At 35.1% G+C, this 18,073-nt stretch overlaps 1 protein-coding gene across 4 annotated transcripts in view; it reads left to right on the forward strand.

Annotated features, from left to right (window-relative positions):
* CNTN5 (contactin 5) overlaps nucleotides 1-18,073 on the forward strand; it is a 611,680-nt gene that overhangs the window by 297,236 nt on the left and 296,371 nt on the right. For all 4 annotated transcript variants that reach the window (XM_040056169.1, XM_040056168.1, XM_040056171.2 and 1 more), the window contains exon 3: nucleotides 653-783. In XM_040056169.1, coding sequence (XP_039912103.1) covers nucleotides 729-783 — 55 coding nt within the window. In that variant the 5' untranslated portion in view covers nucleotides 653-728. The remainder of the gene's footprint in view (nucleotides 1-652; nucleotides 784-18,073) is intronic.

The raw sequence follows: 18,073 nt of genomic DNA on the forward strand, positions 1-18,073 counted from the left end.
TCAGCCACCCCTCCCCGTTGTTTTTCATCAGCAAACTTCCTGAGGGCTACATTCAGCCCGAGTCACTGATTAACAAGTTGAACACGACTGGACTCAGTGCCGATCCCTGGGGGAACACTGCAAGCTGCAGGCTCTAAATAGACTCTGCACCAGTGGTCACAACACTCTGATCTCTGCCCTCTAGCCAAGTCTCAATCTACCTCACTGTCTACTCACCTAACCCACACTTCCACATGAGCTTTTTGAAACACTTTATACCAAAAATCAACATACTTCTATCAGGAAAATAAGAATACTTGTCAGGTTATGTGCTTTGGATATGTTTGCTGTGAAAGATATGTGTACCATCTTCCAATCTTGGATTTTTGGAAATTGAAAGCTTCAAGACACATACAGTTTTAAGATGATAGCCATATAAATATCTATACATATATGCAGAGCACTGCCACAGACATTTGAACTATTAACACTGTTAACTACTGTAGCAAGACTCCTCTGATTATCTGTCAGGGTACCTGTTCCTGTGTATACAGAGGCCTTTGGAACTAGACTTTTAATTGCATTAGGAGCAGCTTTGTCTCTTGAATTGTTTGTCATATTATTGAGAGATATTTTTAATTTTCCTAATAGAGATCTGTCTTTGTCTCACTAGGCTAAACTTTAATTAAGAAACGTCAACGTTGCTAACAACTGCACAAAGAGGGACGGAAGGACCTTTGTGACCAAGGATGTGGTTGTCATGGAAACTCTTGCTGTTTCTGTCACTCACTGGCTGTCTTTCAGGTAAATCAAAACAAAAAACAAGAACACTTTGCTTATCATTTTAAGGCTCTTAACTGCAAACAGAAATAGGAAGATGTAAAAGCATTCTGGAGAAGATCAACAACACTTAAGGGAACAACAAACTTAAGGGAAGGAAGCACTTAAGATTCAAAAATGCTCCTTGGTTGAAAAAAATGACAGAAGTTAGAGGGTCTGCAAAGAAGCATAGAGTATTATTGGTAAATTATGCATTTGGCATGAAAATTGGTATGTTAGTCCCTGGCCTTTTATGTAGGCACATGGCAGTGGGGTTCAGATAAAAGTGTAGGATAAAGGAAAAAGAGAGATTAAGCATGTGGCAGGGGTCTTGGATCAAGAGGCAGGATGGAAAGGAAAACAGAAATTAAAGATGTTCATTATAAAGGGAGAAATTAATTAAGGAAAAGAAAAGAGTAACATGGAGGATGAGAAAGAGGAAAAAGAAAAGGCAAAGAGGGTACACCACCCCTCACTTCATCATCAATCCAGATGATGGGGATGCCTACCCTGGTCTCAGTGCCAGCCTGGTTGAGGGGATGCCCATCCTGATTTCGGTGTTAGCCCAGGTGATAACAGCAGTCCAGCTGCATCAGTGTGGCTGATAAGATGTACAGGGTCTGAGGGGCAATGTCTGGGCTTGGGGCTGTGTATTTTTTGTGGAGAGTCTTTACTCTGAAGACAAATTTCTCACTTTCTCTTCTAGGTATTTATCATGCATAGCCCTTTCTTTTAGGTTTTTCTGAATGGGTCTGAGAACTTCCAAAGATTTGGTGGTCCCAATCTCACCTTATAGTCCATATCCACTTTCTGCCATTCATTCTTGTGCTCAGCTGTACTGCACTGTGGTTCTTTCTCACAGAAAAGTGTTGCCCTGACTCCACATTGCCCCTCTTCTCCAGTCAAAACTTGTTCTTCCTCAGAGCCTGCCAGTACCAATAGCCCTTGGTTATTATGAAAATGTCATGTCTGTTATTAATAAAAGTTGTTGGTGGGCTTCACAGACATATTGGTGTTTGAAACACATTAGCCACTTATGTTCTGTAAATAGAGACCTCAAAAAAATCTCACTTTGGACCACTATTTATAAGGTCGTTAGGCAGTGGGCTTTATTACTCATAAGCCCCTCATAATTGAGAGCTCAAAAGGGTTTTACTTTAGATCATTGTTTATAAGCTCGTAAGACAGGGGGTTTTAGTCATTGTTATATTCTATCCTGGATGTAATTCAAGTTAATAACTTTCTTTGAAGGTTCAGCAACAGAAATATTATTTCACTTGGGTTTTTCAGGCAAGAAAAATAAGTTTCAAAGGCTGCTCTTTAAAAAACTGGTGCTCTTCTACTTCCTGGGAATAGACAGTGTTTCTGACAAGCTGGAGAGGCTTAGTCCAGGCGCAGTTCTTCAAGGCCAAAGTGTAATGGGCATTTCTCAGACCATAATGGGGCCTAAGGGTGGGTGGAAATGTGACTAAAGTCACCTTCTCTGGGCCTCTACACTGAGTGGTGAAACTGTAAAGATTTAGATTAAGATGTTAATAAATGCTGTCCTTGTATTAAGACATGAATATTACATCTCAACAGTTACTAAGCTATTCTTTTCCCAAAATCTTCCAAAATTTATTGGGTTTGTATCATCACAAGATGAAATTCAAAAGCCAGAGAAATAAAACATCTTGATTAGTAACAATAAAATTATATTTGACACAGGAATTTAATAATGGAAAGAACCCATGGATGTCAACGTTCATGCTTTGGATATATACATGAAAAAGTCTGATCTAATCTGGTTTCCCTCTGTAGCTTCATAAGCTTGTGGTTTTTAAGTCCATTGATTTTGGACAGGGAAATTTTTCTTTTCTTTGTGCTGGATTGTCAGCCACATGATAAATTTTACTTTGTATAGTAAACATTTGTATTTTGGTGATTCTAGCAGTAGCCATACCTTACAAACACCACCCATTAATGTAATTTAATTTTTTAAATGGAAATTTATTTTTATTGCTACAAATTGCAAGAAATTTGATGCAAAATTCAAAATTATGTCAGAAATTTAATATAAGATTTCTTCATAAGAAGAAATTTCTTTTATCTTGAAATCTTTGAGCTAAATGTCAACGTATGGCAGAAGGTATATTTATCTGTGAAACTAATGTACCTGAGCCTGCAGTTCATTTCACATAGCTAATATCTCCTTACTCTCGGCTGCTGTTAGAAGAAATACCTGTAGGGTTTGCTCAAAATAGATTTGCCTAACTCTGTACAACACATTAATATGCTTCAAAATCTGTGAGGCATATTTCATATGCTGACAATACTGTGTCCTAAAATTGGATATACAGGAACGAGCTTCAGCTGGTTGCCACAGGCATTGTTTAGGCAGGAACATTCAAACAACATCTTGCAAAGACTTAAAAGCATTAGCAGTGAGTAATTCTAATATAGCATTAAAGTATGTAACTACTTGGAAAGTTAAACAGAAAGTAAATATTTACAGAAGAATTTTATTTTAATAACTTTATCCCCTGAAAACTCAGGGCAGTCATTCAACACCATTTTTAAAATTGGCTAATCCTCTCATTTATTAATTTTTTTATTCATATCTGATGGTTTCTAAAGCATTCCTTTTCTAAATTTCATTCTGATTTGTGATTCTTTAGGATTTTTAAAGTTTTATTCCATATTAATGAAGGAAATTAAACTTCTGTAAGAAATAATTTTTAACTGCAGTTCTTGTTTTCACATGTTGTTGAATATAATGTGATAACACATACATTTTTCACATTCACAAAGATAACTTTTTTAATTACTTCATGTGCAGTAATAATTATTCATTGTTAAATTTAATGCTATAAGAGCTGAAATTAACCAAATTAAACAAACTTGGATTTGAAGTTGTTTTAATAAGATCACCGGTATAACTACCAATTTGCTGTCTCAATTACTGTAATATTTGATTACATCATCCTGCATTTGAAGATGTTTTTATATTACAGCACTCATTAAAACATGTTTACAACTGCAAATGGTTCTTTCCTACAGCTGATGCAATTCAAGTTAGCCTAGTGAGTTTGACGCCTGAATGCACTGTTAACAACAAAACAATAGATATTGATGGTGCTCCACGAAGATAGTTCATTCAATTTCTGTTCTTCTAGGCTGTGTTATAATTCAGTACTTACTTATCCATTAAATCGTCATATCATAAAATCACTCCAAGCAGCTGGCAGTGTTTAGAAGTGAGTACTACAGTGTTGTATTGATTTTGCAGTGGTGAGGGAAAGAATCCAAGAGAAGGGATGACCTCTCTAATTTTGTTGTTCCCATTTTTATATCATTTTTTATCTTAAAACTGACTCTGTTATTTTGGGTTTTGCTTAAATGTGAATATATGGAAGTGTGCTTAAGCTATATGAAAAATAATATTTGAATGGAGAAAAAAATGTAATATTTTCTGAACGTAAAACTGAGGACTAAATTATGTCTCTTACTCTCATTTAAGGCAAAGGCAGTCAGGGAGTACAGCTCACAGTTATACACTTAAATTGTCAAAGCTTCACATTTACAAAATATTGATAATTAACAGATGAAAATAAGATCTCAGGACTGATATGTTCCTGCTTAGGTGTAGTACTGGCCTTCAAGCTAAACTGGAGTTGAAGAAGAATTAAGCTGTTGTTTTTCACCTGGGGACTGCCTCACTACTGATGGTTGGAAAAATATGTCGATTTTTGGAGGGTTCAGGGGGGATTTTTTTTCTTTTCTGTTTCTTCCTCCTATGGAGGTTTCCCATAGAGAAAGACAGCAGGTTGCTAGAGAACAGATTACCATGGGGAAAACTGTAAATATGAAATTCAGACTAGCTTTTAAAATCTAATTTGGTTACAATAATACAAAAAGTACAGAGATGCTCAGTTTAAATTTAATCCAAGCTCATCAGAACTAGACTGGGTGTATATTCCCAGGGTTTTATTGTCCTGGTTCCCCAAAATCACTTTCCATTTTGCTTTTTAAATAGCCTTTATTAAAGGCTATTTATTTTTGGTTCACAGTAGGAACAGCTAAGCAGAGAACCTTTTCTTTGTCTAGACTTGATAAAGTTTTCTTGCACTGTTTTCTCAGAGAAGTTGGAATTGCATATTACTGAAAGTTTTTTTGTTTAAAACAGCATTTCTTGACCTTGTTATGAGACAAATAGATATGTCTCTTCATCTTACAGAAAGGGAAGTATTTTTATAACTGCAAAAAAATTATATCAGATTATCATCTTATGATTTATTTAAAAATTAGGATAGTGGGTTTTATTTGCAGATGTAAGACACTTGAAAAAGCTAGCTTGAGAATATGACTTCTGTCATTCCTTTTAATAATTATTGCTGCCTGTTACAAGATGTTTCAAGTTTAAATATATGCTAAAGGTTGCATAATAGAGTGAATAGTATTCATAGAGTTCTAATTCTATTTTAATCTAACACATATTCTGTATGCCTTTTTGTTCCCCTGCCCATTTATCTACTTCTGTATTATTACCTTCTGCATATTAATCGGGTCAAAGTGAGGCTCATTTTCTCTGTAGGACTGTATAATTCATGGCATTGATAAAATTATGGGTATAATGGAAATAGCAAGACTTCACAAGATAGAGGCAGTACCTCTGAGACCCAGTGGTCACTGTTCATAACATCGAGTGGGTAAACATTTGTCCTTAAAACTCATCTCTATGTACCCTTCACTCCTTTTCACATAAAACATTCTTACTACCAAGCAATGACTGCTTAAATACTGGGTTTTTTTCTGTATCCCTCAATACGGTGTTCAAAGCTAGAAGCAGCACTTTTCTGAACAGCTGTTTGCTAGAATATAATATGAATGGAGAGCTATAAAAAATGCTCTTAAGTAAGAGAGCACAAACAAACACACAAAAAGTGTCCTGTGTAGTTTTGACTTACAGCTGGCATGGATCTGAGGTGCTTCCTGTCTTTTATCATGCCCATTCCTCTCCATCTGGCTACTTGGAGGCTTTTAGGAATTGCCTCTATCCTTTGCACTTATCAGCTTCCAAAACACATCTCAAACCTGCTCAATATGGAACTTTCAGAATTACAGCAGTCATGGCCAAGATTAAAATTCATAGCCTAAGGTTCACAAATTCATTAACTGAACCATATAAATATGTATACCACTCTGAGTGCAAGGACTATTACTCCTTTTTATTCTTCCATTTTTTGGACAGTGTCCTTCCCAATTCAGTGGACATCTTCACAAATGTAAAATGTTGCTTCTCTTCCAAATGAATGGTGAACACATGAATGAGCAGTGTTTATCACTGATAAATCTATACAGTTGCCCTGACCTCAACTCCTGGCCCTGCACTGATGACAGTGAAAGAAATGCCATGCAACTCTGTCACCTTTAATAGCTGAGCATAAAAGCCTGGAGAGAGAGCTCCAAATAATTACTAGTGTCTGAGGACTTTCTTGTTCACAGACTTCTGAGTAAAAATGGAAAATGGGATAACACACAAGCGTTCTACTGCTTACCCTGAAGTACTGCATTTGCAAAGGGTGCAAGGCAAGAAAAGAGCCACAGTGCTGAAAACCAAGGCAGATTGCTACACATCCTCTCTCCTGGATCCAGTGCTCAGTTGAATCAGGGAGTAAAGCCTTTGTCTGCTAAATATTGTAATTTCTATAACTTTTATTCAAAAGAAGAATGGAAAGGTAACAAATATTTACTGCTCCTATCCTAGAATCCTGATGTTGTTTAACGTTAAGAAATCAGGAGTGTTAAGGACGGGAAAAGTTGTAGGCATGAAAAAAGTACTGAGTATGGATTTAAGAAAATTTTTCTAGGATAAATTCTTCTGCTTGTATGCATGTCTAGGTTGTTATTTATTTTTACATTTTTCTATGTTTAATTTATAAAGCCAGTTTCCTACTGCTGGCCAACGAGTTGCTGAAAATAGTTCTTAAGACTTTTCCCAGCTATTCCATGTCTACTTTTCCAAATACCGTGTGACACTTCGCCAGAAGAATTCCTTCCTCAGGAATTTCTGATACTTTCCTCCATACTACAGGGAATTCTGCTGTTATACTCACACATTGCAACAGTGATAAGGTTTTTGTAGGAAAATTTGTAATTGGTTTGCTGGCAAAAGTAATTCATTCTCTGAAGTGATTATTTTCATTAAGTGTGCTTCTAGATGACCACTTCTCATGATCAGAAGTAATAAAAAGAGTAATATTTAGTCCTGTGTCTGTTTTCCCTTACTTCCAGTGCCAGATATGTGCAAGGAGTAGTTAGCTCATGATAGAGAATAATTTAGAGTTTCCAAGCAGCAGTAATAATATCACAAATACATAATAAGTTATTAACTTCATTTCAAAAAGTCATTAGCAGTTAGCACAATGTTTCTTAAGCATTGACCTGGCCTTTTCTAATAGGAATGCAATAAAAAGAGATAGAAATTATGACAAATTCAGCTTTGAAATGAGATACTAGTTTTCCAGTAATGAGGTTAGACCAATATTGGAAGAGGTATATTAGGAGAGCTGGCAGATATGACTATGCTTCAAGTTGGAAAGGAAAATTAAATAACTTTAAAAACTGAATGTTTTATCAAGTTTCTAATAGAAATTCAGTGGTAGATGCAAGTGAATATGTGAGTTTGTGTGTATGTGTGTGCATGTACCTTTGCTGAAAAAGAGTAAGACAGGGTTGTCTTGTAAATAATTTTGAGTTGCATTAATCCCTCTTTTCTCCCCATAAACCTTCTACATTCCCCCTGGGTGTTCATTGAGAGAGTAGCAAGCTCTCTATTGCTCACTTTCATAGAGCTGCTCAGAGGTTTCTAAATGTGCTATCAAATAATCAGCTTAGGTGTGTTCAAGAATTTTTCTTGCTTTACTGTCCTACAGCCACATGAGCAAGATTGAATAAAAACCAGATGGTTTGTTCATCTCCAGCCTTACTCCAAGAAATAGTACCTAGTGCTTTCAACCCTAAGGAATGCCAAGCTCAAACCTTCTGGCAGAATCTAATTTACAGGTTGCCTCCTATCTATAGAAATATAATATAGTAAGAAAGATCTTAAATTTCTGATAATTTTTGCAGTAAATAACTGAAAAAAATACCACACTGTATGTCAAGATGTTAGGGGAAAAAATAGCCAACAACCAAAAACACCTGTAAGGGGGTTTTCTGCATTTATTTCTCACTGCTCGATTCCAGCATTAGGTAGCAAACATATTATTGCAAAAGTTCTCTGTGTCCTTGAGGCTTCCACAGTTTACTTTTCTTTGGTTAAAAGTCCCAGTCAGGACTCTTCAAGCTGTATGTTGCCAAGAGTGTATGGTGGTTTATTCTGGTTTTACTTAGCATGATCAAATATACTTAATGACAACAAAAGATTGAACTGACAAACCACAGACCACATTTTTGGGGTAAATGAAACCTCTTTGCTCTTTCAAATGCAAAAGATTTTTATTGCAGATAACATCAGAGAAACTCATTCCTACCATTGATTTTATAAATTTAGAGAATAAAACCTGGAATGTGTATAAAACACCTTCAGAAATGATCCAGGGAGATGAACTCATTGCTGTGTTTGAATGAAAAGTCATGTACTTATTAAGGTTATAAACCTTCAGCAGTGATATGATTTTCTTCCCACAGCTAAAGTCCATAGCTACTCTCTATATGATAATTATATGTGTTAGAATGCAACACGTAAGATAACCAGCTTCCTTGCAAATATTCTCCTTTGCTCCCTAGGTGTAGGTGCTCCCTTTTTCTTTCAATTTTTTCCCTTGGAGTAGTGGCACTAGGTTAAACTCAGAGCAATTTTAGCCAATACGAAGTTAATATTTGTTGTCTGTATCATACCTGAAGTCTTAATATACAAAAAAAAAAAAAAAAAAAAACCCCACACTTATGTGGTTTATTTATTTTTTATTTTTTTTTTTTCATCAGTTGGAAATGTAAAAAGTTTCCTTAGCACTTGAAAACACTGCTACTTTTTGGAGTCACCCTGAAAAAGTAATCATCAACCCATGTTGAGAACCTCATTGTTATTTGGAATAATTACTAAATTATATCAGAGTAAAATCTGTCAGTTTCTGTACATGGGAGACAAGCTGGCTGATGTGGCGAGGTCACATATCTAATAATGAATAAACACTCTTCATAGCTATGTGAGCTGATGATCTCTCTCCTCTCAGAATGCAGGATACATGCATACACTGCTTTGTGATAAGATGGTGGGAGGCAGCTTATGGACCTTTGTACAGCACTGAGACTGGTAACTGCTTTGCTCAGTGGACTGCTTTGATAGGGAGGTTTTTCCCTATTAAGGTAGTAGTGTGAAAATGTTACAATAGTGAAGAACATAACCTGCAATTTGGCATTTATTCAACATGGCTAGGTGTGTTATGTGCTATGAGACCATTTCAGCAGTGGTTTTAGTTTACTTCTTTGGATTTATCCACCTTAATGTTGGGTATTCCAGCAGAAAGCTTTTTCTAGTGTTCTGTTAAATAGTCCATCCAAGCTGGTTTTGACTGAAATTTTTCTGTGGTTGTGTGTTGGGGGAGTGAGGAGGTTGTGTAGTATTTTTATGTTTTAATCTTAGCATCCCTACAGCTAATACAGTGAGCTCAGTGGTTAAACTGTTCCTGTACCACTGATGTCCACTGGGGTGTGACCCTGCGGTGAGTGCACCATGGCCTGTGTTTGCCCTTAATATGGTGTGCAACTGTGAAAAGGGAGTGTTGCAGTCATGGCACTATAAGTAGTGTCAATTTAGCTGAGTGTAAAGCTGTAGGTGGTTTGCTACGGCTCACCACACAGCCATTAAGCGTATCATCTCTGCTCAGCACAGAATTGCAAGTGATGGTACTTAAACTCTCTATAACACTGTGAATGATAGTGCTTTCATTTTGTCCAGGAAGAAATGTGAAGACAGGCATTCTGACTAAGCCTGTGATTTAAGCGAGTTAGGTAAAAAAAGAACGAAATTCCTTCATCTGCAGGAGGATGTGGCATCATTGAAATTTACTATTGATTTTAAAGTGATTAAAAAAGAACAATGGATCACAGACTCAGCCATTTTAGAAGAAAAAGATGAGCATGTCCATAAATATTTCCTGACATTATCACAGTGTAACTTAGCAGTTCTCAATCCGTCTCTAGAGATGTTCTTCTCTAAGCCTTGCGGAAACTAGTTAAATGAGTTGCTTGGTCTAGATGATTCTCCAACTGTTTTTCACTTGTTATTGAAGCCCTACCCGGTTCAAAAAGTTAACAATGAAAAACCTCTCAAAAATTATTTCAGAATGTAAAATACACAAAAAAAAAAAAAAAAAAAAAGAAGATCATATGCTGAAATTATAGAATACAGAAATGAATATTTTTTGTCTCATAGCTAATTTTTTGCTAAGATATTGTAAAGTCAGATTTGTAATTATCTGTTCTAAATCTACATATGTCAGAGACGGGCAGGAGGTGAGGAGTGAAATGATTACATCTTCAGGAAAATAAAAGCACTCTGATTTGGTGGCCTTACTCACCAGGAGTTACATGAAGCATTACAATTCTGTAGTTTACACTTCTACCTATCGTTAACTTGTAACCCAAAGTAGCCTATTTTTCCGCTTGTGATATATTTTTTCTTTGCTTAATTCATATTGTTTGATGACCATTTTAGATAGAATTTTTAAAAGAATAGAATTTGTATTTTTCATTTGCTGAGCAGTTCTTAAATCTTTGTACCAGTGTTTGATGTATCCCTTTAATAAGTTTAACATTCATAGATAAGGAAAAAGATCATAAATTATGTACAAATTGGGCAACTCAAACAGGAATGGACATCATAAAATGAACAAGAAACCATTGCAGAGCTGTCTTTACATTAATTTCACCATCGATTGGACGCATTGGGTGAAATGGGGCCTAGTGATGGATTTAGTCACCTTAACAAATTTAGTTTGTATAACTCCTGATCTAGATTGTTTACAATTGGATTACCTCATTGAATAGGAGACAGTTCAAGGCAAACAAAAATCTAAAAGTTGGCCAGTTTGTACTTCTAGACTTCTACTGTGCTCTTTAGTTTGATGTTTGCATCACATCTATTTAATGTTTAAGAACATTTAAACTACACCTATAAGGATGTCAAAACAAATGTCACATACTGGGTTTAGCAAGATATCCTATGTGTGCTCCTTTGCATTTCAGAATTTCACATTAGATTCGATTAAGGAATGAAAAAATTAGTTTGTTAAAAACTGAAAGGAAAGAAAAGTTCCTCAAAAACTCTCTCGGTCATCTCTGTTGTGTTATTATGGTCTTAATGTCTATAATTTATACTCTATTCTATATAGTTAAGGTTATAATTTTGCATGTCTCCCAACTTGCATGAGAAAACAAGTACTGTAGTGCTGTCTGACAACATAGTAGACATGCCAAACTACTTTAAGAAAAAATAAGTAGGTCTAAAGCAAACAATTAGCCTTTTGGTTGTGTGATTGATGAAAAAAAGAGAGAAAGAAAAAAAAAAAAAACTTATTCAATTCAATACCATTTCCAAGGAACTCACAAGGTATTTTATACTTTTTTATGTTTCTTTTGGTCAGTTTCCACTTTGATAAGGTATATTTTGTCATAAATATAGAGTTCTGTATTGAACTTTTCTTAATTGACCTCATTTTCACATTACTCATGTCAGTGAAAAAGTTCATTTTAAGATACCAGTTAATCTTCCAAATAGAACAAAAGCACATGTCTTTCTAGAAAGTCTTCCACTTTACAACCTGAGTCATTCTGGAACATTTTCATCTATCTATTGTTGTGAATACTTAAATAAATTTCTTCTTTCCCTCTTACAACTCACACATTTTCATCAGTTTTCCTTCTAGAAAAGCTGGTATGGGGAAATCTTATATTATTTCATTCCACTGTGTAAACAGTGCTGAATAATATTCCAAAAAGCTTAAGATTCCTAAAATATTTGGAGGTGTCATATAGACAAATTATTTTTCTGTATAAAAAATATAGATATTTCAGTGATTTATCAGACTGGCTCAAGGGAGTAGAGTCTTACTAAAGATAGAATTAATCACAGTGGTTATGGTATTTTCTTGATGTTTAAGAAATGAGAAATTGCAAAATAAAAAACCTAGCTCTAGTCCCAACATGCTTTAATGAAGATTTTTGGCATGAAATAAAAGTGAAGGATTAAAAAGAGATCTCTGTCCTGTTTCTAAATCCACAAAGAATATTAATGTATCTGCAGAGAGATTCATCAAAAATGCTTTCCAAAGCTCTGATCACAATATTCTCATAATTAATTTCAAAGTAAATTTGTCTAGCCTTTGCTTAATTTGTCTAGGAGTAACCAGTACAAAAAAATAGCTATTGATGAGTTCACTTCTGGTTGGGAGCCTTGAAATTTGCCTTTGCTCCAGTTTCAAAGGCATATCTGTAGCACATTATGTTGCCCACCCAAGTTACTGCCATACTGTAAAAGGATTGGCAGGTCTTTAAGAGTCTGTGTTCTGGGAACTTCCTGAACATAATTTTAGAAGTCCTTCCAGCTGAACCCAGAGAATGTGTTTTATTCCTTGAAGAGATATTTTTGTTAGTGTGGAAGCTGTTTTGGTCTTATGTTCAGTGGGACATGATCATAGCTGGCAGTGATACTAGTAGTTTTCCTCTTTCCTAAATTTAAATTGCAAATAGATAAACACATAAGTTTGCTGTTAAGCTTTTATTATGAATTCCAAGAATCACACACTTAGAGATGATTAATCTTAAAGGCCATACACTACCAAAGTAAACAAGCCCCCATGTTCTTGATATAATAATATAGAAAAATTATAAGTCAGATTTTACATTACATCATATTATTATACCAGAAGGAAAATATTGCTATTAATTAGTTCACAATTATCCCCTCTTATTTATAATCTCAATGTATTAAATATTGATGGAATGAATAGTTACCAGCTTCATCGCAATGATGTCAAACACGCCAAAATGCAAATAGGGATTGCTTTAATGGGATTTATTGATTTATTTACATATGGCTTTTAATAATTTTTGTGCTTGACCTACACAATTCTTTTATATTTTACTTTACAAAGAAAATGCAGGCCCCCTGGTCATATCTGGTATTAGTTGCATTAAAAAGTGTCTCCACCATGCAATTTTTAGGATTTGCAAGTAGAGCTATTACTGTATGTCCCTCATATGCTGCACTGCATTCTTCTAACAGCAAGGCAATACTTCTTTAATTCTTGCTTCAAACTGAAAAAGTAAATTTCAGGGACTGTGTTGAAGTATTAAGTACTGAGACTCAGAAAATGAGACATTGTGCTGCTTAGACTACTTTGAGATGTTGGTATAACCTATTTCAAGATATTTTCATGTGCTTCTTAGCACAACATTGAAATGTCACAGATTAATAAATGTCACAAAGGGTTTTATTTGGACTTCTAAAACAAATTCGAGAATTTTGACCTGTAGCTCCTGCAATTGACGTGCTAATCAAATAATCTGAGATAAGGCAATAACTGTCCTGATCTCCACATTCCCTCAACCAGGCCCAAAGGGCATTTCTGTAATTAAGAAGTAGAGCCAGCCAGGGATATTTTCCTCTGAGATGATGCAGAGACAAGAGCATTCTTGTAGCAGTGTGTATGACAGCATGGCTTTGATCTTCATTTTACAGGAATATGAATTTCAGGTAATTCTCTTGCCTTCAAAAAAGAAAGAAAAGAAAATAAAAAAGGCAAAAGGTAAAGAAAATCAAATGTTAAATGGATGCTGGTCCTTCACTAGTGTCTTCATTATACCTTGGATGAGCTGATTAACTTCATAAAAATGACTCACTCTTTTTCTATTGGTGATAAAGTGAGTTTAGTCTCATCTGGTGTGTGTAATTTAGTGTTCATTTTTTTTTTGGCAAGATTAAATCAAATCCATCCATCTTATTCAAATGCACTAGTGTGGATTTCTATTAGATAGATTTGTGCCAAATCACTGCTCAAATCTAATTTCTACTGACTTTTCCAGAGGTTTTTAAAACTCTGACTAAATTTACTCTCCTGCTGCCCCACCCTGCCACCCTCTCCACCACCCCAATTGATAAGGGAGATTAACCAAGTAAACCTTACAACTCCAGGGATGATTTCTTTTTTCCTGGTAATTTTGTTGAATCACACATTCCAAATGGTTAAAATAAAATTTACAACACCCTGCAGTCTTGACAGTAAGCTAGCTTTCCTTAATGAAACTAAACCCATGCAGTATGACTGGAGAATAAGTCCTTTGGTACTTGCCTGAATACATAATGGATTGAAGTGTAAAAACCTAAATAGATCATATGTAAATGTAGATTTTTCAGAACGATAAGGAAAGATTTAGTATAGTATATTCTCAGTTAATCATCCAACCGCTGAATTCTAATTATCTCATCTGTAGATATAAGAATGAGAGATATATATAGACATAGAGATTTCATTTCTTTAAGAAGTTCTGCAGATGCATTGCAAAAGTGTTCCCCTGCAATGTCAACTGTAGACAACCAAACAAATCAATCAATCTTCCAAACAGAAGCCCTATGCAGAAACTATTTTGACATATATAAGATTGGTTTGTGCTTGCTTTTGAATTAAGAGTAAAATCTGCAAAAATACCTGTTGTTTTGTAAACCTGGTATATATATATTTGCTTTAAAATATCATCCTTCTATTTAAGAGTTTTGGAAATAAATGGACATAATTTCACTTCCTATTCTAGGTATTTAATTCAGACCCATTAAATTAAGAGTCTGTCTTCCAGGTATCATCAACAAAGACAAGAATAACACTCCAGAGAGATTATTTTAGGATATAGGCTAAAAGCCTTATTAATCATTCTCACTAGTATCCTTACAATGCAGTGTAGTTCTCACACTGTATGCTTTTTTATGCATGCATGTCTATATACCCATTTGACCCATCTCTCTCTTTTTCATGGGTTGCACATTTTTTTCTACATAAAATCAGTCATATAAAACAATTATTCAAAATCAGCCAATTTTTATTTATTAAATATGAACTTTCTCATGTAATGAAAGTATTAAAACCCTGAGAGCATTTTCTAAATTTTCCCACTTATTTCAGTATGAGTGACATAAAGCTTAAATTAGTAAAAAAAATTGATATCAGGAAGTACCTAATAATGAATATTTAGTGCACTGATACTTTTATTTTATTTCACTGTCAAGATAAATAAATAGTGTTCTCCTTGGCTTTCACTTCTTTTCTAGATGAAACAATGGAAGTATTTCTGGTGCTTAATTTGAAATTAATAAGAAAATAGGAATAAGAAGAGAATTAGTTCAGAGTATTTCTGTCAATCGGAATTTAGATAATGGTTGAAAAAACTAGAATGACTATTAACATGTCGAAAAGACATATGCTAAAGAATATTTCTCTATATTTCCTCTTGGCACTTTTTTATCAGCTGTTGTATTCACCTTCCCATATTCAAGAATAATGATAATATTTACAGTGTTTTATGAGATAAGACAATAACACCATTTCAGATTTCTGTGGCTGGTTTCACAAGATTGTTTGGATAGATCAAGGATGGAAGTGACTATTCTTTGATAAGGCGACAAATCAAATTACCTTACCAATTTGTTATAACAGACACTTCCACTCCCACTGTTATTTCACAGTTATTGAGAGTATTCAGGAAAAACAAAGTATGGGATGTTGATAGATATATAGTATCCAATGGTGTTTTTCCTTGTTTCCCAGGTTTATAACTTCTTGTCATTCAGATAATTTTTGCATTCCTTTTCACATCATCTCTGTGAATTCTCAAAGTGAGCAGCACTGTGACAACAAAATAAGCAAAATGTGTTAAATGGTTGTATCTATAGGAATGGAGTTCTTCAAACAGGTTTTAGGAATTAACTGAAGAGCTTAAAAGCAAAAGTGTACTCTTCATTGACCCACATATTATGATAAAATCACAGAATTGTAGAACCATAGAATCAGAATGGTTTGGGTTGGAATGGACCTTAAAGGTCATTTCATATCGACTCCCCTGCCATGGGCAGAGCCACCTCTTACTAGACCAGGCTGCTCAGGGCCCCATCCAGCCTGGTTTTGAAAGCTTCCAAAGACTGGGCATCCACAACTTCTCTGCCAGCCCTGTTGAGGTCACACTTGGAATGCTGTGTCCAGTTCTGGACTCCACAGCACAAGAGAGTCCTGGACAGACTGAAGGCAGTTCAGTGAAGGGCCATGAAGTGAAGGATGTCTCCAATACAAAAGGCTAAGAGACCTGGGCCTATTCAGCCTGGAGAAGAGAAGGCTCAGGCCAATGTGATCAATGCTACAAGAACCTGAAAGGAGGGTGCGAGGAATATAGATGGAGCTCTTTTTTTTACTGCCCACTGACAGAAGAAACTATTACTACAAACTGAAACATCGGGAAACACTTTTTGACTTTGAGGGTGACTGAGCACAGGTTGCGCAGAGATGCTTTGGAGTCTCTCCTTTGGTCTATACAACAACTTCCTGCACATGATCCTGTGCAACCAGCTCTATGTGTCCTTTCTGTAGTATGGGAATTGAACTACGTGATGTCTGGAAGCCCCCTCCAAACTTAGTTGATCTGTGAATTATTTAATCTGTACTGAAAGACAGTCAAGGCTTAAAAAAATCAGTGTAGGTACTAGGGAGTTTGCCAGGAAGCAGGAATTGTTTGTCAGAATTTTCCTTAACAGTAGCATATATGCCATAGACTTGTTGTCCTACGGTTTAGTCATCCTTATGTGTCAGGTCTTCTGCTCCTAGAGAAGTCAGTAGGTCTTGGGCGTTAAGTTTGCTAGTTGGAGAGGCACCAAGCAGAAAGCAAAACCATTTCATTTTGTGGGTTGACCTTTACATGTGTGGTAGATTAAGTTGGAAACCATTTCCTTCTCTCCCTGTCACTTCTCTTCCTTTTTTTCATACATTTTCTTACCATCTCATTACTACACAAAACATGCTTTTAAAACTGCTGTATTAACATTACATCAGTCTATCCATTTGACTTGTTGGCGTTAATGCTTGTAAAATACCTTGTACTGACTGTCAAGTAGAATAGTAAAAAGCTTAGTAATTCTACAGACTACAGCTTTTTAGTTATGAATTTTGTAATATATGCACTGCTTATTTTTCCCTGGCTTGCTTTGGGGTCTCTAGGTGCTTAGCTTGAGAAAGCAAAAAGGAACCATGTATGAATTTAGAAGTACTGTTATGCAGAGTTCATTAACTGAGGTTTGCAACAGTTTGGTGTTTTGAAAAAAAAATTCTTTGGAGATTTGTTGGCACTAAACACAACAGCAGAAATATCACCAGCAACATGTTCTTTACATTCCCAGTGGAACGCTGAGGAACTCTGGCTCCTTTCCTTCCTCATTTACATTTATTTTCTACTTGTTCAGCAGAGCTCAAAAAGAAGAAAAAAAAATTTACATATGGATCTACATTGTTCCTGGCTGTTCTTATAAAGATGGCAAAAATACATGTTGATGGTTTGAACCTTCTTTTTTAACAAAAGGAGAAAGAAGGGAAGTAAATTCTGTATCCATAGATGGAAAACATTATTCACTGAATACAAATGTTTAAAATTCAGCCTTTTTTCTGCAATCTTTTTTACAAGAAAAAAATGCAATAGAGTTCATATTTTTTTTAATAGAATTTGAATGCGTATTGATGTGTGTATTTGTGTCATACGATTTAGCTTTGTTTTTTAAGAGTATTGTGGTACATATTTTGTGCATGTTTTCTAATTTTAGTAAGTTTCAAAAAAACCCATATTTTTTCCTCCATGTTTTATAGACAGGTAAGAATTTCAAATAATACATTAAAATAAGAATTGAGCTGTCTCGATTGTAGTGGACCAATTGTACCTTCATTAAAACAGTTCTTGCAAAACAAATAGTGTCACAAATTTATCATGAGTTACGTAGATTATTTATGTGGATGATTTATGGTGATGTGTTTCACATCTTTTGTAATGACATGATCACTCATCAGAAAGAGGTGAAAGTATGAGTATGGTGACATTACAATGTCACTATTCTGGTAGGTGTTATACAGTGTCATAATCCATGACACAGTAATTTCTTGCTGACAAATAGAGATGGTTTGGCCTCTAATTAATCCATTATTCCTAGTTGAAAGGACAGCTTGAATTTTTAATTCAGCCCCTCTCTACTTAATAATTCCTGGTTGTC

The sequence above is a fragment of the Hirundo rustica genome, chromosome 2, assembly GCF_015227805.2.
Source record: "Hirundo rustica isolate bHirRus1 chromosome 2, bHirRus1.pri.v3, whole genome shotgun sequence".
In the NCBI taxonomy this organism is placed as follows: domain Eukaryota; kingdom Metazoa; phylum Chordata; class Aves; order Passeriformes; family Hirundinidae; genus Hirundo; species Hirundo rustica.